General features: G+C 34.9%; 1 protein-coding gene across 15 annotated transcripts in view; it reads left to right on the forward strand.

Annotated features, from left to right (window-relative positions):
- nrxn1a (neurexin 1a) overlaps positions 1–27,351 on the forward strand; it is a 226,557-nt gene that overhangs the window by 101,465 nt on the left and 97,741 nt on the right. For all 15 annotated transcript variants that reach the window (XM_073828421.1, XM_073828413.1, XM_073828411.1 and 12 more), the window contains 2 exons: positions 6,959–7,342; positions 23,504–23,707. In XM_073828421.1, the coding sequence (XP_073684522.1) occupies positions 6,959–7,342; positions 23,504–23,707 (588 nt within the window). The remainder of the gene's footprint in view (positions 1–6,958; positions 7,343–23,503; positions 23,708–27,351) is intronic.

The raw sequence follows: 27,351 nt of genomic DNA on the forward strand, positions 1-27,351 counted from the left end.
AAACCAGTCATAAGGGTCAATTTTTAGATACTGAGATTTATACATCATCTGAAAGTTGAATAAATAAACTTTCCATTGATGTATGACAATATTTGGCAAATATGGAATCTGAGGGTGCAAAAAAATGTAAATGCTGATAAAATCACCTTCAAAGTTGTCCACATTATTAATCAAAGTTAAGTTTTGATATTTTCGATAAGACATTTACAAAATATCTTAATGGAACATGATCTTTACTTAAGATCCTAATCATTTTTGGCATCAAAGAAAATTTATGATTGACCCATACAATGTATTTTTGGCTATTTCTACAAATATACCATGCTCATTTCGTTTTGTGGTGCATATTACTAATCAAAAATTTAGTTTTGATATATTTATGGTAGGACATCTACAAAATATATTCATGGAACATGATCTTTACTTAATATTGTCATGAATTTTGGCATAAAACAAAAGTCAACGTATACAATGTATTTTTGGCTATTGCTACTATACCCGTGCCATTCATTGCCGTTTTGTGGTCCAGGGTCAAATATAGTATTTTAATAGATTAATCGTGACTAATTGTTTTGCAGTTAAAGAAAAACTAATTTGACTTGATGAGGTTTTAAAAAAAAAATGGGAAGTCAAGTCATTATCTATCTATCTCTCTATCTATCTATCTGTTGCATTGCCAAATGATCTGCTCTGTATCTCTATTCATTAGAATTGGATGTGGGCAGGGCAAATGTGTGTCAAATCTAAATGAAGATCCCATTCTGTTTATTTATGCCCCACAACTTAAGTTGTTTTAAATTGTTTTCGAAAAGGGGTTAATCTTTTACATTTTATAGCTGAAATTCTATAAAATACACAGAATTACAAGCATATTAAGTTGGAGAAGTAAATGAGACGGGAGTTTTTTGACCTACCCTAACTGTCTTGAACCGCAATACACAGAGTTTACTTATATAAGACAAGCATTTGAGGTAAAAAAAAAATATATATAAATTGTATCTTTTTTTTTTTTTTAGAAAATAACCATTCATTTCACTAGATAAGACTCTTCTAGAGCCCTTTAAAGCTGCATTTAAACTGCATTTTGAAAATGAAAACTCATGGGCACCATAGAAGTTCACAATATGGAAAAAAAATCCTGAAATGTTGTCCTCAAAAACATAATTTCTTTACGACTGAAGAAAGAAATACACGAACATTTTGGATGACAAGGGGGCAAGTAAATTATCTGTAAATTTTTGTTGACAGTATGCATATATAATACATATTGCGGCAGATTTACTAACAGCTTGCACCAGCGCAAACCGTCTTTTGGCTTTAAAATAGTACTGTAAGATTTACTAAAGACACGCAGTGAAGAAATGGAATTGCGCTAAACAGGGCAACTCTAATTTGCCCTCTTTAGTAAATCTGTCCGATTGTCTCAAAACATTTAAAAAGCTCTTCTTTATCTCAGTGACTTGTATATAGTAGGAAACTGCTAAGAATACAGTTATAATACTGTGAAAACAACACAAATCACAGTAACATACTGTATGCAAATTGTACAATAGGGAACTGTTAGGAATACAGTGATTTTCTGTGAAAGCAACAAGAATTATTTACAGTGTAACTTTTTTTCTATTGGAAGCTGGTTTTCATTTATTAGCTATTTTTGAGCCTTTCTGAATATATGATACTCGGCTTTGAGCACATCCCTAATAAATAGTATGTTAATATAATGCATGCAAAAATATTACAGAATTGATTGTTTGTTGATAGCGAAAGATAAACTGCATTCCATACACGTTTCAAGCAGTAACCGTGCAAACATCAAATGAACTGGAACATGAATTTACATTGGAATGAAAAAACCAAATGGGACTTTGCCTCCTTTTCCAGAAATCCACTCTACTTCACAGTTGTGTGCATATTTGTGCGCGTGTACATAAAGTAAAACCGGCCCAGCATTAGGCAGTGCTATGTAATCACTGAGCAGAGTGAATGGAAGTCGAGATGATGGAGAATGCTCATTACTGATGACCCGGGGGAGATGTTTGGCTGCTGTTTAGGGGTGCAGTCGCCAAGTGCACAACACAGGACAAGATAATGTGTGTGTGTGTGTGTGTGTGTGTGTGTGTGTGTGTGTGTGTGTGTGTGCGGGCGGGAGTGAGTGCGAGAGGAGGAGAAAGTGCTGCTATGCCTCATCAAATCCACACAGACTTATTACAGGCTTAGAGGAAAATCAAATTCTTATTTACTAACACTGTTAGCATGTTACAAGTGGCATCTCTGCAGTGATGTATCAAGCGGAATTGAAAGGAAAGCACTATTTCACTGTATTCATCGAAACACTTGGCAGGGAACAAGTTACACGGAGCATAATTATAATTTACTGTGTCACCATGTCTGGCCGTTTAGTGTTTCTCCCATTTCTTTGGGTGTGCCTATGAATAATGAGTCAGATACAGCACGCCGTAATCAGTCTATGGAATCACATTTAATCTCAAAGTGAATTTTTCTCCCTCTCGAGGTATGTGACGCAGATCTGAGCTCAGGCCCAGAGCTCTACATCACAGACTGGAAAGCATAGCAGAACGGTACTGCAGCCATTCATTCAAATCCCACAATATCCATTAATGATGAAAATAAATCACGGATCTGAGAACAAATACATCCTTTACTGGAGCTTGGCACGCATATAAATGCACATATTCACTAACTGTCCTGCTGTTTTTTCCTGTGATCTATTCACAGAAGAATTATAATGATAATCCATACATGTTTGGCTAATGTTCGTTTAGATTGTAAGGACATTTAAAGTCCAAGTTAGTTTTTGCAGACTGAGTTAAATTCACAGGTCACCAAAAAAATGAATAGTCTGTCATAATTAACTTGCCAAATTGCTTTCTTTGATATTTGTAACAGGATAGTAATACCAGTAAAATTGGACTAAAATTTGAAATATTTTTACTCACCCTAAAGCATGGCCTAAAATTAATACTCGCCAAGTGCCTAATGTGGGTAAAAATCTGTGTTGGCGAGTATATGTAACAGTGTCAGTCGCCAGTTGGCGGGTAAAACTTTTGCAAAATATAACAATGCAATTTAGTGAAAGGAACAGACGGTTTTTAAAGAGATTCGCTGTTTCTGACCTAAGCGAATAAAATAATATTTTCCAAAGACAAGATCATTGTGATTACCTGTTCTGTCATAAGTGTCAAGATTAAATTTAGTCATAATATACATATGGGCTGATAAGGTCAGAGCAGTGTGATGGCCAGCCTGTCCCTAGACACGGTTCTAATAACTTTTACCTGAGAAGATATTGCTGCTTTTATTTCAGAAGATTAACTTCCCTTCTTTATTCTTTATAACCCAAGAATGTAGCGACACATACCTGGGGTAATGCCGCCTAAACAAATTATACTGTAATGTTGAATAACTATAATTAATAGGTAAAACTGAGGGAAAATTCATTTAATAGAGACAACAGAAGCAGGACAAATTGCAAACATTGCAAATATGTTTAGTCATTGTACAGTAGTAGTAATAACTGCCTGTTTTTGCAAAAAGAGTTTCATGGCTGGTTAAAAATTTGGGCTGGTAAATTTCATCACGTCACCGGCCATTGGCAGGTGTGCCAAAAAGTTAGTTTTAAGCCCTGCCCTAAAGCCATTCTAGGTGTATATGACTGACTTCTTTCAGACAAATACAATCAGAGTTATATTAAAGGGGTCATCGGATGCCCATTTTTCTCAAGTTCATATGAATCTTTAGGGTCTGTAAGTCTGTTCTATACTTTGGTTAAAAATTCTCAATAGTAGTGTAAAAAAAACACCCTCTTACCTTGTCAAAATCTGCTCTGCAAAATATCAGCTCATTTTATTGCATAAGCCCTTTAAATGCAAATGAGCTCTGCTCGCCCCGCCCCTCTCTGCTGTGGGATTATGAGGTGTAATGTTTACTTTAGCTACATTTAGCCGCATTTAGCTGCGTTTATTGGCGAAACTTGCCAACAAGCACATTAAGAAAGGCCATTTGCAAAGATGCATAAAAAACTCTTATACTCCCTTCTCAATACTCTACTCAATTCACACGAACATAGACGTATATGTAGATTGGGATCGGTGCTTTCCTTTTAAAACAGAAAGTAACGTTAATCCTCTGCGTCTTCAGCTGCTCAGATGTCGGGAGTAAATGACTACTGCTATGTTCATTATTACATCCAACAACAGAACACCTCAATCACTCAATTAGAGTCTTCCTCTGTGCCTGAGTCGACACAATGGTGATCGTATTTGGACTGTTTCAGCTCAGTGACGGTGGGTCTAAGGTAAAACGCTCATGTCAAGCAACTGTGTGCCGTCACAATGACAAGAAGCTGAGAATGACCTGATTTTAAAAAGGGGATATTACTTTTAAAGATTAAAAAATACCACTGGGTGGATTTTTATCATTGTAGGGTGGTTGTGTACACAAACTGCCAACACACATTAATGTTTTAATGTTCAAATAACGTGTAAAAGTTAGTTTTGCATCCGATGACCCCTTTAAAAAATGTCCTGACCCTTCCAAACTTCATAATGGTGGTGAATGATGATCAAGATTTTGAAGCAAAATAAAGTGCATCCACCCATCTTAAAAAGTGCTCCACATGGTTCTGTGGGGCTTAATAAAGGCCGTCTGAAGTGGATCGATGCATTTGTGTAAGAAAAACACCCATGTTTAAATCTTTTTAAATCTGTAGCTTCCCTTAACTGTCATACACGCATTTAAAAAAGAATCAGCGAATGATGAAAGACGTAGATGTAGCGTAAGCGCCGGTAAAAATATGTTAGTCTCACAAGAACCAAGTTTTGTTTACAGCACAGGAAAACCAGTCTACTCTTGGCAAATCCTTATTCTGTACTTCTAATTTGTGAATAGTGTTTTGTTTTGCTCCTACGTCATCTGCTGGAACATCACTCTCTTGTGCAGGCACATACCACAGTTTAAAATATGGTAAAAAAAATATGTATATTTTTCTTACACAAATGCATTGATTCTCTTCTGAAGGCTTTTATTTTAAATCTTGACCACCATTCACTGCCATTTTAAAACATTTTTCAATATAACTCTGATTGTATTCATCTGAAAGAAGAAAATCGTATACTAGTATGGCTTAAGGGTGAGTAAATCATGGTAGTTTTCATTTGTGGGTGAACTATCCCTTTAACAAACAATAAAGTATAAATAAGTCCTAAAAGACCACTGCCACATAAAAAGATCATGAGGATCTTCTAAACTAGCTACATACACATCTACAATTATAAAAGCTGCTTGTTGTGCAAATTTTATGAAATCAAAACAAACTTGTTTTCCCCTAACTTGCACCTCAATGAGATGTGTGTTTGCTTCAGTGCTTTGTTAAATGAGCTGTCCCTTTAACATGTTGCATGCCTCACAGTACCACCTCCAGCTGACCCCTCGGTTAGATTCACACTAATTTGCCTTTATAACAGAAGCTGCGTTTTTGTGACTAAAGAAACAAGGTTTTGGCACCAAAAAGGCGGCATCTTTAATTCTAAGCCGCCTTTTATTGAGTTTGGACTGAGTGTTGGACACTAATAAACAGGATTCAGCAGTGGCCAGCGCTTTGCGTTAATCCCTGCCTGTTCTCTCCTATCTTGCCAGTAATGGCTTTTCTTTTGTAACTGCCTTCAAGGCGTGAATAATGGCAGTGCACAGTGGTGGAAAATGAGAAGGAAAATTCTGAATTGCCGGCTGCGTATAAATGCGTGTTTGTTGGAGTCACCAGGAAAACAATGAGGGTGATTATGGAACTCGTGAAAGTGTTTTAATGTTATTAGACTGAATGAAAGACTCACCTCACCTGAGAGCACTGTGTTTTTGCTCTTTATATTAACCACTGTTGTAAAAGCGGTATTTTAGACGTAAACCGTAAAAGAAGAGGGCGGACTGAAACATGCTTTCAAAGGGTACACAAATAATTTGTGAGAACTGAATCAGTCACAACCAATAAATTAGATATGAATAGAGCTCAGCGTTTATTCTGTTATATGCCTTTTGATAGCGATGACGATCCAGTGAATCTGGTGCATATTGTCTACTGTTGCTATGGAGACTGCTTTTTCAATCTTTGTCTTTGTGGAAGGGTTTGCACTGAGAGTTCAAGACAGCCCAAAACAGATGAAAATATGAAAGCATGTGCATATATATGAATGTCAATTCCCATTTCCAACAATATGCAACATTTAAATTATTACTATATACATCCAGTAATAGTGTACACCCAATTAAATATTCTATTCTATTAAATTCTATTATATTGTTGTTCACCAAGTGGAAGTACTAAACAATTATTTTGAATATTATTTAAATAAGACTGTCTATTGCAACATTTTGAATACGGTAAAGTGCATACCTTAACTAGAAATGATGCTAAACGCTTCTCAATGTGCTGAAGGCCCAAGTTTTGTCCCAGGCTTCCTATTTTTTCTGGCTCCAGTCTGGTTCATAACTCATATTTTTGCTATTGACATCTACATCAAGCTGATTTGATCATCCGCAGAGCGATTTTATACTCGACACATACCTACAAATGCAAAACTGACAAATCAATGCTATAGGCGCTGTTCTGACAAATGGTGACAAAGTGTTGCTCTGAAATCATCTTTCACACTTCCAGGCTTAAACATGAATATACAGTAGCTACGTCATTTCCAATTTACTTTGAGGAGACTGAAACTGAGAGATTTTCGTCTGCATTGTGCTCTTGGAAAGCAAAGGAGGTTTTATTTACAGAGAAAAGAATGAAGGATAATTTCGATACCCTTAAAGAGCCTCATTTCCATAGTCCGTAATTTGCATATATAATTTCTCATTAAAACTGAATCAAACTTTTTGGAAGTTGCTGAAGTGGCATCTAAACATCAAGTTAACGAAATTAAATTTGCTCCTTGTGGTTTTGTGACAGGCACCATTTCCGTCAACTCGATCCGTACTCCCTACAATGCTCCCGGTGAGAGTGAGATCCTGGACTTGGATGACATACTCTACCTGGGCGGCCTGCCAGAGGACCGTGCCGGTCTGATCTTCCCTACGGAGGTCTGGACTGCACTCCTAAACTACGGCTATGTGGGCTGTGTGCGAGATCTGTTCATGGACGGCCAGAGCAAGGACATCCGGCGGATAGCAGAGGCCCAGCGAGCAGTCGGAGTGAAGCCGTCCTGCTCTAAGGAACCTCCCAAGCAGTGTCTAAGCAACCCCTGCCTGAACAGCGGCACCTGCAGAGAGGGCTGGAACCGATATGTGTGTGATTGCTCAGGGACGGGCTATCTGGGACGCTCCTGTGAGAGAGGTGAGTGCCTGTATTTTGTATTTTTGCCATGTCGTGCTGGGTAGTTTAACCCACAGTTGAAATCTCCTTGTGTAAAATCCAGCTTTACAAAGTAGTGGCCACCAAAAGTATTTGGACACTTAAAATGTACAAATTTTATCACCCAAAAATGACCTTCATTTATTTTTGGAACACAAATTAAGATTTTTGATGAATATATAGACAGCAATGGTACCACCATGTTCCAGGCCCAGAGTGGTAGTAAGGACATCATTAAAATAGTCCATGTGTCATCTGTGGTTCAACTGTAATTTTATGAAGCTACGAGAATATTCAAAGACTGACACAGAAGAGAAGAAATTGTTGAATGAAGTCATTATTTTTGTGAAAAAATTTCTCGTAGCTTCATAACATTACTGTTGAACCACTCATGTCACGTGGACTATTTTAATGATGTCTTTACTACCTTTCTGGGTCCTGAACATGTCAGTTGCATTGCTGTATATGCAGGGTCAAAAAGCTCTCGGATTTCATCAAAAATATCTTAAATTGTGTTCCGAAGATGAATGAAGGTTGAGCAATTAATGACAGAATTTTCATTTTTGGGTGAATGATCCTTTTAATTTTCCATACTGTTTAAACACTTGCATGAGAATGATTTTGTTTTAGGTTAATTGATTCTTTTTTAAACTTTTACTTTTTTAATGCAAGGCAAAAACCTCTTTTTTTTATGCACCTGTGAATTTTGAGATTTTGGGGTGATTTGCTTCCATGACTTGTCGTCTTTCAGACTGGTTGAAAGAAAAAGGAAAATTAAACCTTCAAAATACACATTTAAGAGTTTATTTTACAACATTTTATCTTTTTGCATCTGTAGATCTCAATTACAATACATATCCATTTTTTTCTTTCAAAAACTGAAATCCACTTCAGTAGCACTTATATACACTAAACTTTCCACTTTTATTTCTATCTATATTCTGAAGGGTTTACAGACGGCTTTGTTCTATATTATTAGCCTGATATATATTTAACGTTTAAGTCCCTAAAACAACATGGGTTTATTATTTTTTTCCTGGCTGTTGACAGTATATTTTTTGATTTATGGAGTGATAAAAAGGTTTTTTTAATATGTCAAAATGACAGGGGGAAACAAAATGAACATATCTTTACCCAATGTTCAGAATTCTGTTCTGGAAATGTATGCAAATGAGTGCATATTTAATTAGACAATGTCTCATTTGTATAGTTAAACATACCATTTCAGAAAACTTGTCATACAAAACAAATGTCTTAAGGTACTGTGATTAACGAACTGGGCAAGTATGATGATATCTGTTAGTTAAAATGTTTATCCTATTCACCTTAAATGCATTGTTTGAGAAGTGCAACACACAGCTTGGTTTAATTTTTGATTCAAATATTTTGAAGTGTGGCTTAAAGGGATAGCTCACCCAAAAATGAAAATTCTGTCATTAATTACTCATCCTCATGTCGTTCCAAACCTGTAAGACTTTTGTTCATTTTCACAACACAAACTAAGATATTTTTGACGAAATCGGAGAGCAAGGCCAAGAAAAATTTGAGAAATGTAGCAAGGGACGTAGTTAAAACAGTCCATGTGACATGATTTGTTTTCTTTGTGCACAAGAGTATTCTCGTAGCTTTATAAAATGAATGAACCACTTAAGTCACATGACTATTTTAACAATATTCTTACTACCTTTTTGGGCCTTGAACATGTCAGTTGCATTGCTGTCTAAGCAGGGTCAGAAAGCTCTCAGATTTCCTCAAAAAATATCTTAAAGGGATAGTCCACTTTCAGAACAAAATTTTACAGATAATGTACTCACCCCCTTGTCATCCAAGATGTTCATGTCTTTCTTTCTTCAGTCTTAAGGAAATTATGTTTTTTTTTTTTTGTTTTTTTTTTTTGAGTAAAATATTTCAGGATTTCTCTCGATATAATGGATTTCTATGGTGCCCCTGAGTTTGAACTTCCAAAATGTAGCTTCAACGGGCTCTAAATGATCACAGACAAGGAAAAGAGGGTCTTATCTAGCAAAATGATGGGTTATTTTCAAAATAAAAAAAGCCAATTTATATACTTTTTAACCTCAAATATTCATCTTGTCTAGCTCGGCCAAAAAAAGTATATAAGGGCAGATTAAAACTAAAAAATAAATAAGTTGTAAATATTTTTAGAAAATAACCGATCGTTTGGCTGGATAAGACCCTTGTTCCTCGGCTGGGATCATTTAGAGTCCTTTGAAGCTGCATTTAAACTGCATTTTGGAAGTTCAAACTCAGGGGCACCATAGAAGTCCATTATATGGAGAAAAATCCTGAAATGTTTTTCTCAGAAAAACATTTCTTTACGACTGAAAAAAGAAAGACATGAACATCTTGGATGACAAGGGGGTGAGTACATTATCTGTAAATTCTTGTTCTGAAAGTGAACTACTCCTTTAACTTGTGTTTCCCGAAGATGAATAAAGGTCTTACAGGTTACAGACATGAGGGTGAGTAATTAATGAGCGAATTTTCATTTTCAGGTGAACTATCCCTTTAAATATCCAAACACTTTTTGGAGATAAACATCACGTCCATGTTCTCATTAGTTGTGATTTTGTTGCTTAGTACCGTCTTTGTCTTTCACTGAGGACTGAAATAATAAGACGAGGTGTTAAAAGAATCTCTGCTTCTATAAAAGATTTGTACACTCATTCTTTATCTCGTGACGTGTAAAGACGTGGCGCTCATTCAGAGATATTTTGTCCATTATGTTGCGTATGGGAGGGCGACATTCACCGCTTTGTCGCCTCGGCCTGAGCATAGAAAAATATCTCCCTTTGTCAGCTCATCCTTGACAGTGAGGAAGAAAGTGCAGCTGAGCTGACGTTACTGTTACCGTGGTAATTGTGTTTCTCTTCAGTCCATGTCATCTTCAGAGAGAGCCACTCAAGCATGGATTATGTTTTTGCCTTTTGTCTCCCTCCCTAGCAGAATTTTAATTCTGTTGTTTTTCCAGATGAACAAAGCGGCCAGCGTTCTCCCCCTCCCTGCTAAAAAGGGAGTCAGCAAGAGCTGAGTCCACATCCAGCATAGGCGCCTCCATGTATTCATTCTGGCTGGCCTCCGCGAAGTGCTTTAAGCTATAGTGGCTAATTCTTTAATGGAAGTGCATCTCTCTTAAGCTTGTTGCTGTTGTCTGGACACCGATATCGCCCTGCAGCAAAGCCGCTACTGTGGGAAAATACAATCAATTATATGCGCATTGTTGAAGCTCTGTGCAGGAATTATGGAAATGATTCGGTCAATTAACCCATCAAAGATGGCTTGCTTTGTCATCGCCCGAGCAAAGTTCACCACAGACAGCCATCAGAAAGAGATTGGTGCAGTCTGGTGCAGTTTTATAGGGTGTTGCCGGCTTCCTCCAGATGCACATTTATAAGATTCCAGTCACAGAAAACAGCTTTTTGTGCAACGGTAGAATGGAGAAATGAAATGAGAGAGAGAGGCACAGAGAGACAAAAAGAGACAGGCGACAGTGTTAATCTTGTCAGCAGCGTTACTGATGGAAATGTTTGTTGAAGTTTTTTTTAATATATATTTATCAATGATAATGAAGATGAGATGACAAAGATGCTTAATGACATTAATTAAACAATTTTAATTAAAACACGCTTAAAATATGATGAGGGAAAGATAACAGATATATTAAAGCGGTAAATTATTTTAGAAGAAGATAAATGCAGAAAGAACTGGTTGAAATGATCTAATTAAAGTATGTTGAAAGAGCTGAACAGTGATGTGTATGTATGTATGTATAAATTTGCACAGATAATGAAGCAAACTGACAGACAAAGTAGACATGCTAGTCAGAGTTATTGCCAGTAAGCCGTGGTTGCCATAACACTTTTTAGTTTTTAAAGTAGAAAATGAATAAGTATTTAAAGCATGAACAGCATTATTTATTTAGTTTTAAATAAATCAATCAAATACATTTTATCTTTTTTTTTCAAAATGCACAAAATTTGGTTTATGTTTGATCTACTAAAACTAATTACAATTAATTCATGTAATTATTAGGGCCGGGACTTTAACGCGTTAATTTAGATTAATAGGCTCTATGCACGCGTACTTCCGCGTTTGACGCAAGGCTGCTATTCCGTTTCCGGTTGGAGAGGTTTGAAGCGGAGAAAAACGCGATTATGGCAGAGTCGACGAATTTTACTCGGTGTTTGGAAGAGTTGCCCAAATGTACAATCACTGATGTGCAGTACAACGCCACAGAGCAAACTTGAGAAAGGTTTCAAGTTTTATGTGTCTTCGTATCTGTGCAATTATGAAGGTAAATTCAGCTAACCTGAACCGCCTGAACTGAACTTCTATTATTTTTTTACGATTCGTCCAGCAGCAGGCGTGTTTGTAATTTTGTCTGAAAGTGTGAGGTAAAATCAGGGCCACAAATGAGATCTCAGTGAAAGCTCACTGCTACCGCTCTATGAGGAAAGCAGAGACTCCACACCAACTGAGAGTAGAGTAGCTTAAAAGTGACGTTCAAAGTTCTGTTGGACATGTTCAGTCCAGTTCAGTTTTTACTTTTCTAACGTTACCACTGTTCAGCTTGGATAACCACAGCTGTTATCTTAGCTAGTATGGATGATTATTGTACAAAATAAGAACAAAAAATTTAATGCAGTTCTACGACAGATGAATAGCACTGCATTATCACTGCTAATTATAGCTGAAACAGTGGTAATGGAGATACAAGGCGGCAAAGTTGGTTTTATAATCACACATTCTTTAGGAAACGTGTGGAAACTTAGAAAAGTGTTAAATTTAGCAGATGCTGTACACTGCGGCACACAGCAGTGGTGGCTAGAGGGGCTGTCCTCCCGTCTTTGAAAAGATACTTTCATACGTTTAGATGTCATTTTATATGTTTATTTAATATAATAAAGCAAATAAGCATCAACAATATGAGTGGAGTCTGTTTTTGTGACTAAGGTTACCGTAGTATAGAAGACAATACAAGTTATTAGAAAAAATATTACACAGCACTCTACAATCGCGCCGGAACGGAAGTAATCCAGCATCCTTATATTCCACCGGAAGTACGTCATTCACCGCCGTGCATACAGCCTATTAATTACACAAAAATTTTAACGCATTTTAATCGCACTTAGTTTTGCACCGCGGAACGTTTCTCACTGGATGAGATTAAGCGGACCGATTATACTGGAGCACCAACTAGCGTTCAGACCAGAGCCATATAAAAAGATCTTTTTATATGGCTCTGGTTCAGACAAGCTGCATCCGTCCTAAATAGTATTGTATGTCCCAAATCGTAGTATGTTTAAAAAAGTATTCCAAAGATTCCCGGATGGTCTACTACTTAACGATCAATGCACACTCTTAACGGCTAATATTGCCCGCAACACACTGCGCCGTGAACGAGGATTCAATTAGAACTACAAACACGCATAAAAAGTGTTAAAAAACTACAAACATGGAGGATATGCGCGACCAACGGACAGGTAGAGAAAGGGGTTTGAGTGATAAATAATCAGTGTGTAACCTGATAAAAAATATTTTTTAAATGTTATCCGCGTTATATTCCATGTGCAGCAACATTTATAATGATAGGTTTGGTCATTAACGTTTAAATGCATAATTAAGCAAACACAAGAGCAGAGTTCTCGGCATGAAAGACTCGTTAAAGAACGTGCCTCTTGCTACACTTAATGGCAATATTGCACACAAATTTCCATGTAAAAATCCATGTAAAAATCTTACTTCTCACTGTTCTCAGGTCAAATATTTATATGCGATTAAAATGCGATTAATTTCGATTAATTAATTACAAAGCCTCTAATTAATTAGATTAAATTTTTTAATCGAGTCCCGGCCCTAGTAATTATATTACATAATTTCAAATGATTATATGATAATTATTTTATATACTGCATATTTCAGGCTAAAATCTTAACTAAAATATGACTGCACATTACTGAAATGTAAAAGATTTTTGTTTAATGTGTGGTCTAAGACAAATGTAGATATTTACTGTAGAGTAATTTACTGTAGATTAGATATTTATGTACTGTATATTTTAATCAGTAAATTGGACAAAAAGTAATAAATATGGAATGAAGAAAAATAGGGGTGTTTTTTGGGGGTATTGTTTTTTCAAATTTTAGTTTAAAGTGTGATAGATTAAAATCAATTTTATTTTATTATACATGTATTTAATTTCAAATCATTATGTGATAATTTCGTTATGTACTGTATATTTCAGTCAGAGTAAAATGCACAAAATGAATGAATATGACATGACAAAACTGGCTAAAATGTAAAAGATTTTTTGTTTATTGTGTGGTTTACTAAAATAATTTATTTTTATATTAGATATTTATTTACTGTAGAGTAATTTACTGTAGATTAGATATTTATGTACTGTATATTTCAATCAGAGTAACTTAGACACAATCAATTAATATTTATTGATGACACATTGTAGGATTATTTTTGAGGGGATTTCTTTTGATTTTAATTTTTTTCATTTAAAATTTAGTCAGAGTAAAATGCGCAAAATTAATAAATATATGATAAAACTGGCAAAACTGAAAGTTTTTTTTGTGTAATGAGAGATGTACTAAAAAATAATAAATAAAAATAAAAAATATATATATATAATTATTATTATTAGATATGTTTACTGTAGATTAGATATTTAATTACTGTATATTTCAATCAGAGTAAATTGGAGAAAATTAATGAATATGAAATGAAGAAAAATTTGAGGATTATTATTATTTTTATTTTTGTTGTTATAAAGTGTGGTATACTTTATTTAAAAAAAAAAAAAATATATATATATATATATATATATATTCCAAAATTATTTAATTTTAAATTATTAAGTGATAATTCTGTTATGTATGTTTCAGTCAGAGAAAAATGCACAAAATTAATCAATATGACTTGACAAAACTGGTTAAATTGTTTGTTTTTTAAATGTTATTAGATATGCATTTACTGTAGAGTAATTGAAGATTAGAAATGTATGTACTGTATATTTGAATCAGAGTAAATTGGACAAGATTAGTGAATAAGAAAAGAAATTTGTGAGTTTTATTCAGGATTTTTGTTTGCTTGTTTAAGATGTTTTACTAAAATGATTGTTTTATTTAAATTTTATTTTATTATAAAATGGACACAATCAATGAATATGAATATAACATTAAGACAATTTTTTTTGTTTAATATTTTAATTGTTTTATTTACAGTACATTTTATAATAAAATTATAGTGATAATTCTGTTATGTACTGTATATTTCAGCCAGAGTAAAATGTGCTAAATGAATGTATATGACATGACAAAACTGGATTTAAAACTAAATTTACAGGACAAAAGAACAAAAAAACAAAAAAAAAAAAACTGAGAATGAACACCACCAACAGATTTAAACAGGGTGAGTTAGGGTGAGCAAAAAAACAAAACAAAAACAAACCATGCCAAAAAAGTTCTCGGAGCATGTCATTACGTTCACAGTTGGCCCTGCCCAGCTGTGTGAGGTGAAATAAACTCAGTGCATAAATCCATATCCATCCAGCTGCTCTCAGTGCTTGACTTACTTGAACAAAGCATCAAAGGAAAACAAACGCTCCAGAATAACATCTGCCCTAATTTCCTGTCATTTCTCCAAGGGTCCTAATGGGCTCTTAGAGTGACTAAACTTAGCGCGTAACCTCTGCTCATCCCTCAGTACCTGATAGTTCTGCAAACAGAGTTTTACCCTACAGCGTTCATCTTGTTTAGAGAGGCGATGGGATGTGCTACAAGCAGGTTCAAACAGCCGAGCCGTAATAGACTTCACTTTTATTTCCCACAGCCACACCTGCTTGATTGCACGGTTGGCAGGTCGTTCATGTTGATTCCCAAGTCAGTATTTGTTTCATTGCCCCGGCCGTGCCGCGCTTTTAGACTTCATGAGGTGTCGTGTTGCGTGCAGAAAAATTGTAACATGCATTTACGGTGAAGGTTCCATCGGCATGCGGGAACTCACCACGAGCTAACCTGAATAATGTATGATGCCTCTGAGCCAACTCATCCTGTTTATCATGATTGTTGAACATACATTTCCCTAATCCCTGTGGCAACCGTAGCTCCTGTGCGCTGCAGTATTCGAGCAGGGAGGGCCTGCGGCTCCACCGTGCGATTGCTGACTCTCCGGATGTCACCTAGTGAGCTAAACTCAAAGAACCTCGCAATTCAGGGAGAGAGTATTCAGATAAAGGCAGATTTGCATGTTTGTGAATGCAAGATGGAGGCGTGGCCTTGTGGTGATTAACAAATGTGCTCTGAAATGTTGAGCACTCATTCGGATGATGCAAGTTTGAGTCTGGCTTGTGTCATTTCCTCAAACTGTTCTTGCCTGCAGCATTTCTGTTATCCCTGTCAACTGAATAGGGATAAATTAATAAAAGCTTATTTATGAGGCTATCAGTTCACAAACTATTGTAGAGCATGATATATGTGTGAAAAAAGATGAAAATCTAGGTAAATAACACTTAGGTAAATAGAATGTTAAAAGTTATTTATAATTAAAAGATGTAAACAGAATATGATTTAATTGTGGATATAAAGGATATTACACATTCAATTACATGAAATGGTAGCAAGTTGGACATTTTATTCTAAAAATGTTAAAATTTCAAGTCAAGAGCCAAGTCTTTGAATTATTGTAGTATTTCTTTATTTTTTTATCAATAACTAAAACTAAATCCATAAATAATGGCATTATTTGAAATAAAATAATAAAATAAAATATAAAATAAAACAATTTATTATTTTATAAATTCTGCTCACCAATCTTGCATTAATTGATCCAAGGTACAGCTAAACAGTAAAATTTTGAAATATTTTTACTATTTAAAATAACTGGTGTCTAATTAAATATATATTTTAAAATGTAATTTCAAAGCTACATTTTTAGCACCATTACTCCAGTCACATGATCCTTCAGAAATCAATCTAATATTATTTGCTGCTCAAAAACACTAATTATTATTATTATTATTATTATTATTATTATTATTATTATTATTATTATTATTATTATTATTATTATTATTATTATTATTATTATTATGTTGAAAAGATTTTTTTTTTCAGGCTTCTCTGATGAATAGAAAGTTCAAAAGAACAGCATTTGTCTGAAATAGAAATCTTTTGTAACATTATAAATGTCTTTTTCATCACTTTTGATCAATTCAAAGCATCCTTGCTAAATAAAAGTATTAATTTCTATAATTTCTTTCCCAAAAAATAAATAAAAAATACTGACTAGCTTTTAAATGCTATAGTGTATAATGTTACAAAAGATTTTTATTTCAGATAAATGTTTATCTTTGGATCTTTCTATACATCAAAAAAATACTGAAAGAAAATGTACTCAACTGTTTTGAATATTTATAAGTCTATATTATCAGCATATTAGAATGATTTCTGAAGGATCATGTGACACTGAAGACCAGAGTAATGATGCTGAAACTGTAGCTTTGATTACAGGAATACATTTTAAAATATATTCAATACATTTTAAAATATATTGAAATTGAAAGCAGTTATTTTAAATAGTAAAAATATTTCAAAATGTTACTGTTCTTGCTGTACTTTGGATCAAATAAATGCAGGCTTGTTAAGATTTAAGAAAAATCTTACTGTTCAAAAACTTTTGACTCGTGTATGCATATATACAAAAATGGCTAATAAAACAACAATGTTAATGTTAACTAAATGTTAATTAAAAATATAAAAAAATTATACCGGTACAGTAGCCTATGTTAATGATACTAAAACAAAACTGTGATAATTTAAGATTAGGACGATTAACTGAGTGGCATATCACATAATTTATTAGATTAAATTTTAATAAATGACAAGTATCTATTTACTTAATTATTGTCTGAGAGTACAAAAAGTGCTTCATGTGAGATTATGCGGGAGCTCGATGGAAAGGGACATACAGTACAGAGACGGATGAGGTATATATTCCTGCATAACTGTGTCTCCATTTGCATTTGTTCGGCTGATCCTGCAAATCAGAGGAGCTGGCCGGCACAGAGCACTAAATGAAAGTAGCAACAGATGGAGGGGCAGATGGAGAAAGTGACCAGCCATGTACACTCCTTGCTACCTGCGGTCCTCCAGTTCCGTCTCTCTCATTACAGACCAGGAGAGCGGCAGTTTGAGGAGCTTTCGTGACTGCTCGGTGCTTGTTGTGACAAGATTGGCCTCTAATTGAGAGATCTGTGTCATTCAAAAAGATAAAATCAAGTCTTTATGGTTATTTCAACAGCTATGAGTACTATACTACTAAGAATTCATTGTTTTCCCCTGTTTGTTATATGAAGGTTAAATTAAAAACGTTTTTTATCAATTATTTCTGCTACATTTAAGTTTTGTTTTGTTTTGTTTTTTATAAAAATTGTACACTCGATCCAGGTCCAGACTTTAAAGCTAAAATATTCCATAATATTTCTGTCTTAAACTGTTGGGAATTGTTAGTAGATATATTAAACTAGTCAAAGACAGTTATTTAGGTCCACAGGACCCAGAAGTGCTTATAGTTGAAGAAACATCCTTTTCTAGCGTCTAAATTTGTGGACAGCTGAGCTCCGTCGATCACTCCCTCGATTCTGTCGTTTCCTGTCCTCCCTCTGTTCCATCTCCATGCTGTTTTGCTAGCATGTTTCTTCATTTGAAACCTCTGCAGACCTCTGCGAGGCACAGGGAGCGTCGCTTCCATCTTGTCCAGATTGGATGTGATGTGTGGGCTGTCGAGCGGTGCAGATGCCATACTGCTGCGCTCTCCCGCTGTGTGACTGCATAGCGCTGTTTGAGGAGGCAATGAGGGTCTTTCTGAACCACTGGCCATACCTCTCTTTTCATTATCCTCTCCCCTGGCGTGAGACTACTGCACTGGAGATGAGAGGGGCGCTCGTTTGTCAAGCTGTCATTGTTTTGAGGCTGCCTCTTCTCTGGAGCAGGTCTCGGTGGGGAGGGCTAAAGATTGGGGTTTAGGGTTAAAGGCTACAGTGGGATCTCCAGCTCTGGGTAGGTGGGCATCTGCTTTGTACTGAATCCTAATGGTTGATTGGATAGGGAAAAGTTAAATACCTGAAAAGAGCCAAGGACAAATGCAAGTTGGAAATTTGATTGTGGAAATTGGAGGTTATATAATGCTTTAGCTTTTCCCTATTTATTTTATTCTATTAATGTCAGCTAACATTAATTTACAGGGCTAATGATTTTAGCATGTCTGCAATTATCGTAATTAAAACGGTACACAAACAAAGCCATAACATCTATTTGGCTATTGCAGAGAATGTCTGCAATATTTTTTAATGTTTCTAGAAAGAAGTCTTTTAGGCTCACCAAGGTTGCCGTTATTTGAGCAAATCAGTACAAGTAAAGCCAATAATTTTCTGAAATATTATTAGAATTTAAAATAACTGCTCATGAGTTTCCTGTTTGTCGTGAACAGTTAAACTAGCCTGCTGTTTTTCAGAAAAATCCTTCAGGTCCCACAAATTCTTTGGTTTTCCAGCATTTTACAAAAGGTTCAAACTCTAACTGATGCTCCAGAAGGAAAAACTATGCATTAAGAGCTGGGGAGTGAAAAATTTTAAACAGAATAAAGTGGACATTTTTCTTATTTTCCTTCTGAGCATCAGTGAGTGTTTGAACCTTCTGTAATGTTGCATATGAGGCCCTCAGTTGTCCTCAGTGTGAAATGATGGATCTCAAAATCATTCAGTAATTGGTGGAAAGGGTTCAAATGCACAAAAATGCTGGAAAGCCAAACAATTTTTCTAGGAACAGTGGGCAGTTTAATTGTTCAGGACAAACAAGAGACTCATGAACTACTATCACTTAAAAAAAAAAAAAAACATGCGATGGATCATTCAGGTAACAACACAGTATTAAGAATCAAGAGGATGTAAACTTTTAAACGGGGTAATATTTTATAAATTCAACTATATGTAAACATATTTTATGTGAAATATCTTATTCAGGTCAGTACTGAGTAAAAAATAGCATGCATTTTGTATAATCCCACTTATTTTAGGTAAATTAATTAAAGTTTTGCAGATTCTGAAAGGAGGACGTAAACGTTTGACCTCAACTGTAGATATATATTAAAAAATATGAAAACTAAACAAAATTCCTATAACTGAAATAAAAACTGAAAATATTAAATCTAATTTAATAATAATAAAAATAGAATATATACTAGAATATCAATGATACTAAAATAACACTGGTATGTGATTAATTATAATTAGGCCAAGTTTAATAGATTGGCAGGCCAGTTAAAATAAAAACAGGAAGAAAGAACTGAATTAATAATCAACTAAATGAAAAAAATAAAAAAACAGATAAATGAAGTGCAATAATTCTGACTAAAACATTAATTTTGCTAAAATATTTGTAGTTTGACTTAAAAGGGTTATAATTCTACATGCCACAAAAGTAATAGTATATGTGCATAGTAACGACTACTCTTACTAATCACCAATATAAATGTAAGTCTACTTTTGCAAGAAATAGAAATAACAATGAAGCATTTCTATGATCAGAGAAGTGAATTTTTATGTTTATGCAGTACATCTTACTTATATTTTAGCGGTTAACGTATTTTGTGCATTTTGTGTGTGTTTTCATTATTATCCAACATAGGCTAATTGGAAATAAGTGCCTCTTCTGCAAAACTGAAAAAAACGTACCTATATGAATCACTGCAGTTTCCAGTTGAAACACTAAAGGCAGTAAAACTCTGACAACTTTTATTCCTTTTCTCATGAAGTATGGTACAGGTACAGAGTTTTGATTAATAAAGCCTCATTTTTTACACAATTACTTGCAGAATATTATGTTATGACTTCAAAACAGTTTTAACACTTGTGCAATATGGAGTTACACTTTGAAGTGTTGAAGAGCTCCGATGCAAACCCTGTGAAACTATGGTTCGGCAAAACAACTACTACCTTATGTAATCTTCATAAGGTAGTTAAAATAGCACAGCTGCATCAACAAATGCATTTTTATATAACTTTAGCATTTGTTAACACTATCAGGTAGGTTTAGGGTTGGGTTTGGCGTAGAGAATATTTCCAACATGATAGAGCTTTTTCTTTTAACGACACTCCCATTATATTTTCATGAGCCTGGGTTGTTATTATCCTTTTAATGTGCTGATTTAAATTGCTTTTGCAGATAATTTATAGCAGAACCTACATAGATACTGTACATCCTGCAGTTGTGCATTGGTTGGAAAAAAACACGGAGGCAGGGTGTAGAATTAATTGACAGAATCACAGAATTAATCGATTATCACAATAACCATTTGACCCCAAACTTTTGAACGGTAGTGTACATTGGACAAAAATGGGTGAAAAAATAATGCAAAAAAATGAGTACAGTTACAATGACAAGCTGCTGTAAGGTGGAGCTTGTTGGGTAAATCAATGTTTTGCAAGAGTTGAAACAACATGACTACCGTACCTTTTTCAATGGCTACATTGTCTCACGCACTCTCCCTTCCTCAGGGGGTGAATGTACATCACGGCGCTGATTAGTATGCATACTGCCGTACTTGTGTTCCTGTCTTTGTCTTGTTTTCAGCTGTCTCGCTCTCTCAGTTGTGCTCTCGGGCTCGGCAATGGTGTAACAGAAACAGAGAATGCTGAGACGAGACAGGCACCAAAATTACAGGAAGAGTGTGTGACTGTGTGTGTGTGAAGAAGAGGGCAGTCTAATTGGTGATAGCCTGCAGCCTCGTCATCTCCAGAGCTCCCTCACAAGCAAGTGATGTCTCTGTACTGGTTCCATGCCAGATGTTGTCCTCTGGCTCAGAGGCCGGTCTTTGCACAGAGGCAGATGTGTCCGGCCTCCATTATCATGCTAAACTATCTAGGCATATACACAGTACCAAGCGCCTCATCGGACCTCTTTGGCTTTTTTGTGCCTGTTTTCTCTGTTTTTATGCAAAAGTCTCATACTCAGCACTTTTGTGGTTCTGTATCACTTTTCCACCAAAAATGTGCTAATGATCTGCAAGTGCAAACGTCTCTCGGAATTGGCCCTTGATTCTGCTTTGAGAGCAAAACAAAGATATAACGACAGTACAACTGCAATTTTACACAATATTGTGTTTGCCAAGTACCATTTTACACAATTTTTGTAAATGATAACTTATAATTTTATTGTTACTGTGGTTATCATGCAATGTTATACAGTTTAAGGAAACAATACCTTGGATAAAATATCATAGCTTCTGATTTAGAGAGCTGTTTTCTCAAGCAACTAAAAGTCTTAGCTAAACTAACATGACAGTTGGTGGTCATCTGAGTCTCTTTTTTATTTAAATATATTAAAATAGAAAACAAATAGTTTTAAAAATATTTTTTACTTAATTGTAATATTTTACATGAAAACTGAAATTGATTTAAATATTTAAATAAATGCAGCTTTGGTGAGCATAAAACAACTGCAAAAACATAATAAACTCCCACCGTTTCTATATTATATTATATTATATTATATTATATTATAATTCCAGGTCATTTCAGGGTCTTTGTCACAAGCTGATGCAAGCACCACATATTATTTAGCTAATAAAATATTGTATACTTAAATTCACCAAATAAATGCAAATTAATTCTTATCAAATACATTTTATGGAATTTTGATCAAATAAATGCAGTTTTGGTGAGCATAAATATTATATCATATATTATATATATATTATATTAAAATTCCAAGTTATTTTAGGGTCTTTATGCTATCACAAGCTGATGCAAGCATCAGATATTATTTAGCAAATACAATTCAAAAGCAATTAATTAAAATATATTTGTATTTTAGGAAAATTTGATAAAATAAATGCAAATTATATTATATTATATTATATTATATTATATTATATTATATTATATTATATTATCAGATATTATTTAGCAAATCAAATTCATAGCAATCAATTCAAATATTTGTATTTTAGGGAATTTTTATCAAATAAATGCAAATTAATTATATTATATTATATTTTACACTTTTGAAAATATTTTTTAAAAGTCAGATCACATTTATTTTTAGAGATTTTATTAAAAATTGATTTGAAAAGTCTTCAGTTATTTTGGTTGGTCTTACATTGTTATGGTTTTATCTATTAGATGCTATTTACAGTATTTTTTATTTTTATACTACTTACTGCAAATAAGTATCTGCACCTTAGCACTGTAGTACATTATAAAAGTATGCGATAATAACGTATTAAGTGTAAATTACTATTTTTACTAAAATTATTAAATGGATGCCACCTTATTGGGACAACAAAGCCTCCCTATACCTACCCTAACCCTACCCGAAACTTTATTTTTAACTTTTCGAATATTTATTGACAATAAATGCCTTTCTGATGTGATATGAGATGTGAAAATGAAAGTTGAACATTGAAGTTAAAACAAGCTTACAAACAACATAACGAAGAGATTTATAGTTCTAGTTTTGTTTCCGATTGATTCCGTCCTGGTATAAGCTATTATGAGGTGGAAATGTGCAGAACGGTTGCAGATCAAGCAACGGCACCCTGTCCTCTCTTTCTGGACTGTATATCTCTGATTGAGCAGCTGGTGAGATTACGCCAGTCGCTCTGAGACCTCGACTATCTCCCATTGCAAATGAGATGTCTTGAGATCCGGCCCACTAAATTGAATTGCTCAATAAAATAATTGTGATACGAATAAACAGATTAAAGCAACGGACGGCGGTAAACGGTGCTTCAAAAGCCCCTCAGCAGGAATACATTATATGGTGTCTTCATAAATACTGCTTTGCAATAAAAAGAACAAATAAAACGTGCTGTATAATGAGCCTTTTTTTATGGCATTTATCTTCTGCTTAGACTGAGCAGCTCTGTGCTACTGTTGTGAAATGCTGTAGAGAATTTCAGTGTCTGGCTGTAAAACATTTTAGTAACCAGTCATTCATGTGTCACCATCAACACGTGGGTTTATGATCAGCCACAGAGCTACTGTCACTGCCCAGCACCCTGCTTTTTTAGTGTTTCCTAAATCCTCTCACCTCTTCTCTCTCTCTCTCTCAGATGCCACCATCCTCAGTTATGATGGCAGTAAGTTCATGAAGATCCAGTTGCCAGTGGTGATGCACACAGAAGCAGAGGACGTGTCGCTGCGCTTCCGTTCCCAGCGTGCCTATGGTGTTCTCATGGCAACCACCTCCCGGAACTCAGCAGACACTTTGAGACTGGAGCTGGACGGAGGGCGGGTCCGACTTACTGTCAATCTAGGTACATCTGCCAATTGGAGCGCTCACCTTAAAAGTTAAAAACACACATAGATATAAAACATACTAAAATTTCACACAACATCGCATGGAATATTTTGTCAATTCACAGACATATGTTATTTTTTAATTTATTGTCTATGTTATGCCAATATTTTCCTTTTATTATTCAGGTAACACCTGCACATTTACTAGGCTATGGGGACATATCATTTACTATTAGGCTGTTGTTGATTTTTTTATACAGCTAATTATATATACTGTAGACTAACTATTATGTTTGTTATATTACCGTTCAAAAGTTTGCAAGTCAGTACAATTAATATTTTTATATAAGTCACAGTAAAGACAAACTATTTTATTTCATGCTAAATAAATTATGTTCTTTGATGAAAAATATTGTGTCACAACTACAAAAATATTAGTTTCGATTTCTGATGGATCATGTGACACTGCTGTAAATTTAGCTTTTCCATTAAAGGAATAAATTGCATTTTATAGTGTAATAAAATAGAACAGTTGTTTTAATAATTTTGATCAAATAAATGCAGCCTTGTTAAGCAAAAGAGACTTCTTTCAAAAATAAAAAATGACCAACCTCAAACTTTTGAACGGTATATATTCTATTCTATTCTATTCTATTCTATTCTATTCAGGGGTGCACATACGTTTTTTTGGTCTGTTTTTTATGAGAACACCGATTTATGAGAACACAATTGTTTTGGTTCAGTTCAATAATCAATAATAATAATAATATATTAATAATTATATTATATTTTTAAATAAAATATTGAATAAAAATACAGTTATTTTATAGTATACTTAAAAATACAATACTAATATTTACATTGAATTTTTTTTTTTTTTTTTTTTACTTTATCTTTATATGAATTTTCAACATTTTCAAACCTAAAATCATCTTTAATTTTATCGGGTTGCTGGCAAATGCACTGCTGGTTTTAGTGCTACCGAGTTAAGTACATTAAGATGTTTTGCGTGTCTCTCTACTGTAAAACCAGCAACTCGTCGCCTATATTTATGCTTTCATTTCAAATGGAAATCTTATACAGTATTACAGTTAGTCCATCTAAAACGGTAATTTTGCATTAACAGCTGTCAACCATTTTGGTGCGCAAATGAGCGGCCTGATGAGTATGATGAGCCTTTTTTTTTATTTTGGTCACTCATGCACACCACTTATGGGCACCCCTGATTATATTATATCATTTAATATTATTTTACATTATATCAAACATTTGTTAAAATATTATATATGGTTTTACAAATGAGAATGTTCCTGGGTGTCCCTAAATTGAGGTTTTGTCCAATTTAGCTCATTTTTGGGGATACATTTACACACACAGACACACACACATTAAACATTTGAAAATCCATGTGTGTTGAAGAGAAGGATGTAGAACCTTCAATGGCCAGAGTCTGCGGCCAAGCGCTCACTCCCAGATGAGCACGCTGTAGACTTTCCCTACCAGAGAGTGCACAGTCCCTGCCTTGTACTGATACACAATAGTCCTCCACCTGCATACTATAGACTCCCCGTTAGAGTGTTACACGTGTCAGGAGTACTGACAAGCCATTGTTCCGCCCAGTAAGTTTCATTTACATTTCCCCAGAAGCCACTACACTTTCCTCCCTGGTTCGCACAGCTTAATATTATACAGTCTTGCTCCACTCATGAAGCACCACCTCTGCAATTCACGAGTTCAAGCTAGTTCACACTAAGTAAATTTGAGCATCAGTCGTTTAACTGTCCTCCCACATCATGTCAGGTATTTCTCATGCTAAAAAAGTTCCTCTGCTGAAATGTGCAGAACCAAACATTCCCTCGCTAAGATGAATGTCAGCCATTCCCATCTGGCAATGTGACATACACTGTGCCATTTAACATGTCCGCTTGCATATAGCATGTCTAAAACCTTCCAGGAGTCCCAGCAGGCTCGAACCTGCACTCCTCCGCATACGCAAACAGACACGCACCCACACAAACACCAATCATTCCTTCTGTCCCGGAGGGTACTGCACTCCCTGTTAGGGTGGACACACGTTGCTCTCTGGCTGTTAGCGGCCACGATTTTCACTGTGGTTGACGACACGCGACGGGGCTGCAGCCTCATGGGAAAAAGATAGAGCTGGATTTGTGTAATGCTCTGAATTCCTCTCGGCCCTCCACTCCATCATAGCACACACTGAAGCATGGGACAGCCCGGGCTGTGCACGAGAAATATCGATTCTCCATTCTAGAAGTACGCTTTGCAAAAGATAGTAATGGGAAAGGGGGGCCTCCTCCCAGGATTCAAGCAAGGTTTTATATTATACAGTACCAGCCAGAACAAAAGCAGTTGTATTGTGCTGTTCGGTAAGGAGTCTCAGCGGTACTGTACTTTTTAGTGTTTTAAAGACAGTTCACCTTGAGTTTTCTTTAAGATTTAGGTTTTAGTGTTAAGTCAAATTCCAATGGGAACATAGCAGTTAACATCTTGAATGTTAAGTGATAGCAGGGCTCAACAATAAAGACAAGAAGGGTGAGAGAGTTTTGGGCCACTCAACAGGCCAATTTTATGTTCATTGATCTCGTACATTGATTTTTATACCTTGAAAACTTAACCGTTTGGTTTTATTTGATGTAGTCAACATGGTTGTGACAAATTCTGCTGATTTGCCACTAACATAATATCATCTAGTTGGGTAGCATTGAAATTGCAATAATGAAAACCTTCATTTACAATGATTATATAATGATTATAAAAATTGATTTCTAGCATTTCATGTTTAACACATAAAATACATATCAGGCAAAAATACAAACATTTAAAGTGATCTTTCTTTTGGGCCAGTGAAGATGTTGGCAGGGCCATGGGTGTACTGTAGATTTTAAATTTGAACAGTAGATAGGGACAGTAAACGTTAAATTCAACTCAAGAGCAATTTTTGAATATGTTTTGTCTTAATTAAGGACAAATTGCCTTAATATTGGGACTTTTGTACTTACTTTGCATTTTGGTGCACTGAAAAATGATCTTATGTCTGTTTTTCTTTGCTCTGTCATTTTATCTGGGCAACCACAAAGCGATAATTGTTTAAATATGAGTTTGGTTTATAGGTTCACCACGCAGTCATATTATATTTATTAAATGTGACCCTGGACTGTAAAAAACAGTCTTAAGTAGCATTGTATAGGTCAAAATTATTATTTTTCCTTTTATGCCAAAAATCATAAAGATATTAAGTAAAGATCATGTTCCATGAAGATTTTTTGTAAATTTCTTACTGAAAGGCTTATTTATTTAGCTTTCAGATTATATATAAATCTCAATTCCACAAAAATTGACCTTTATGACTGGTTCTGTGGTCTGGCATCTTCCCCATAGTTTTTTAGGTTTCGTCTTTCGACAGAGGACGTCTCTTAGATATTCAACTCATCTGCCACTTTATCATATTGAGCAAAACCCAGCACAATGGTAGATCCACAATATTAGTCTAATATCAGTTCAAACATAGGTTTATCGCCATGTTAGTTGAAGTAGGTGACTTACTATCCATCAAAGCAATGGTATTAAACAAGCCACCAAACAAGCTAACATTAGAATTGCTAACATAGCAGACTCATAGAAAAATGCGTCATTAATCTTC

The sequence above is a fragment of the Garra rufa genome, chromosome 22, assembly GCF_049309525.1.
Source record: "Garra rufa chromosome 22, GarRuf1.0, whole genome shotgun sequence".
Lineage (NCBI taxonomy): Eukaryota > Metazoa > Chordata > Actinopteri > Cypriniformes > Cyprinidae > Garra > Garra rufa.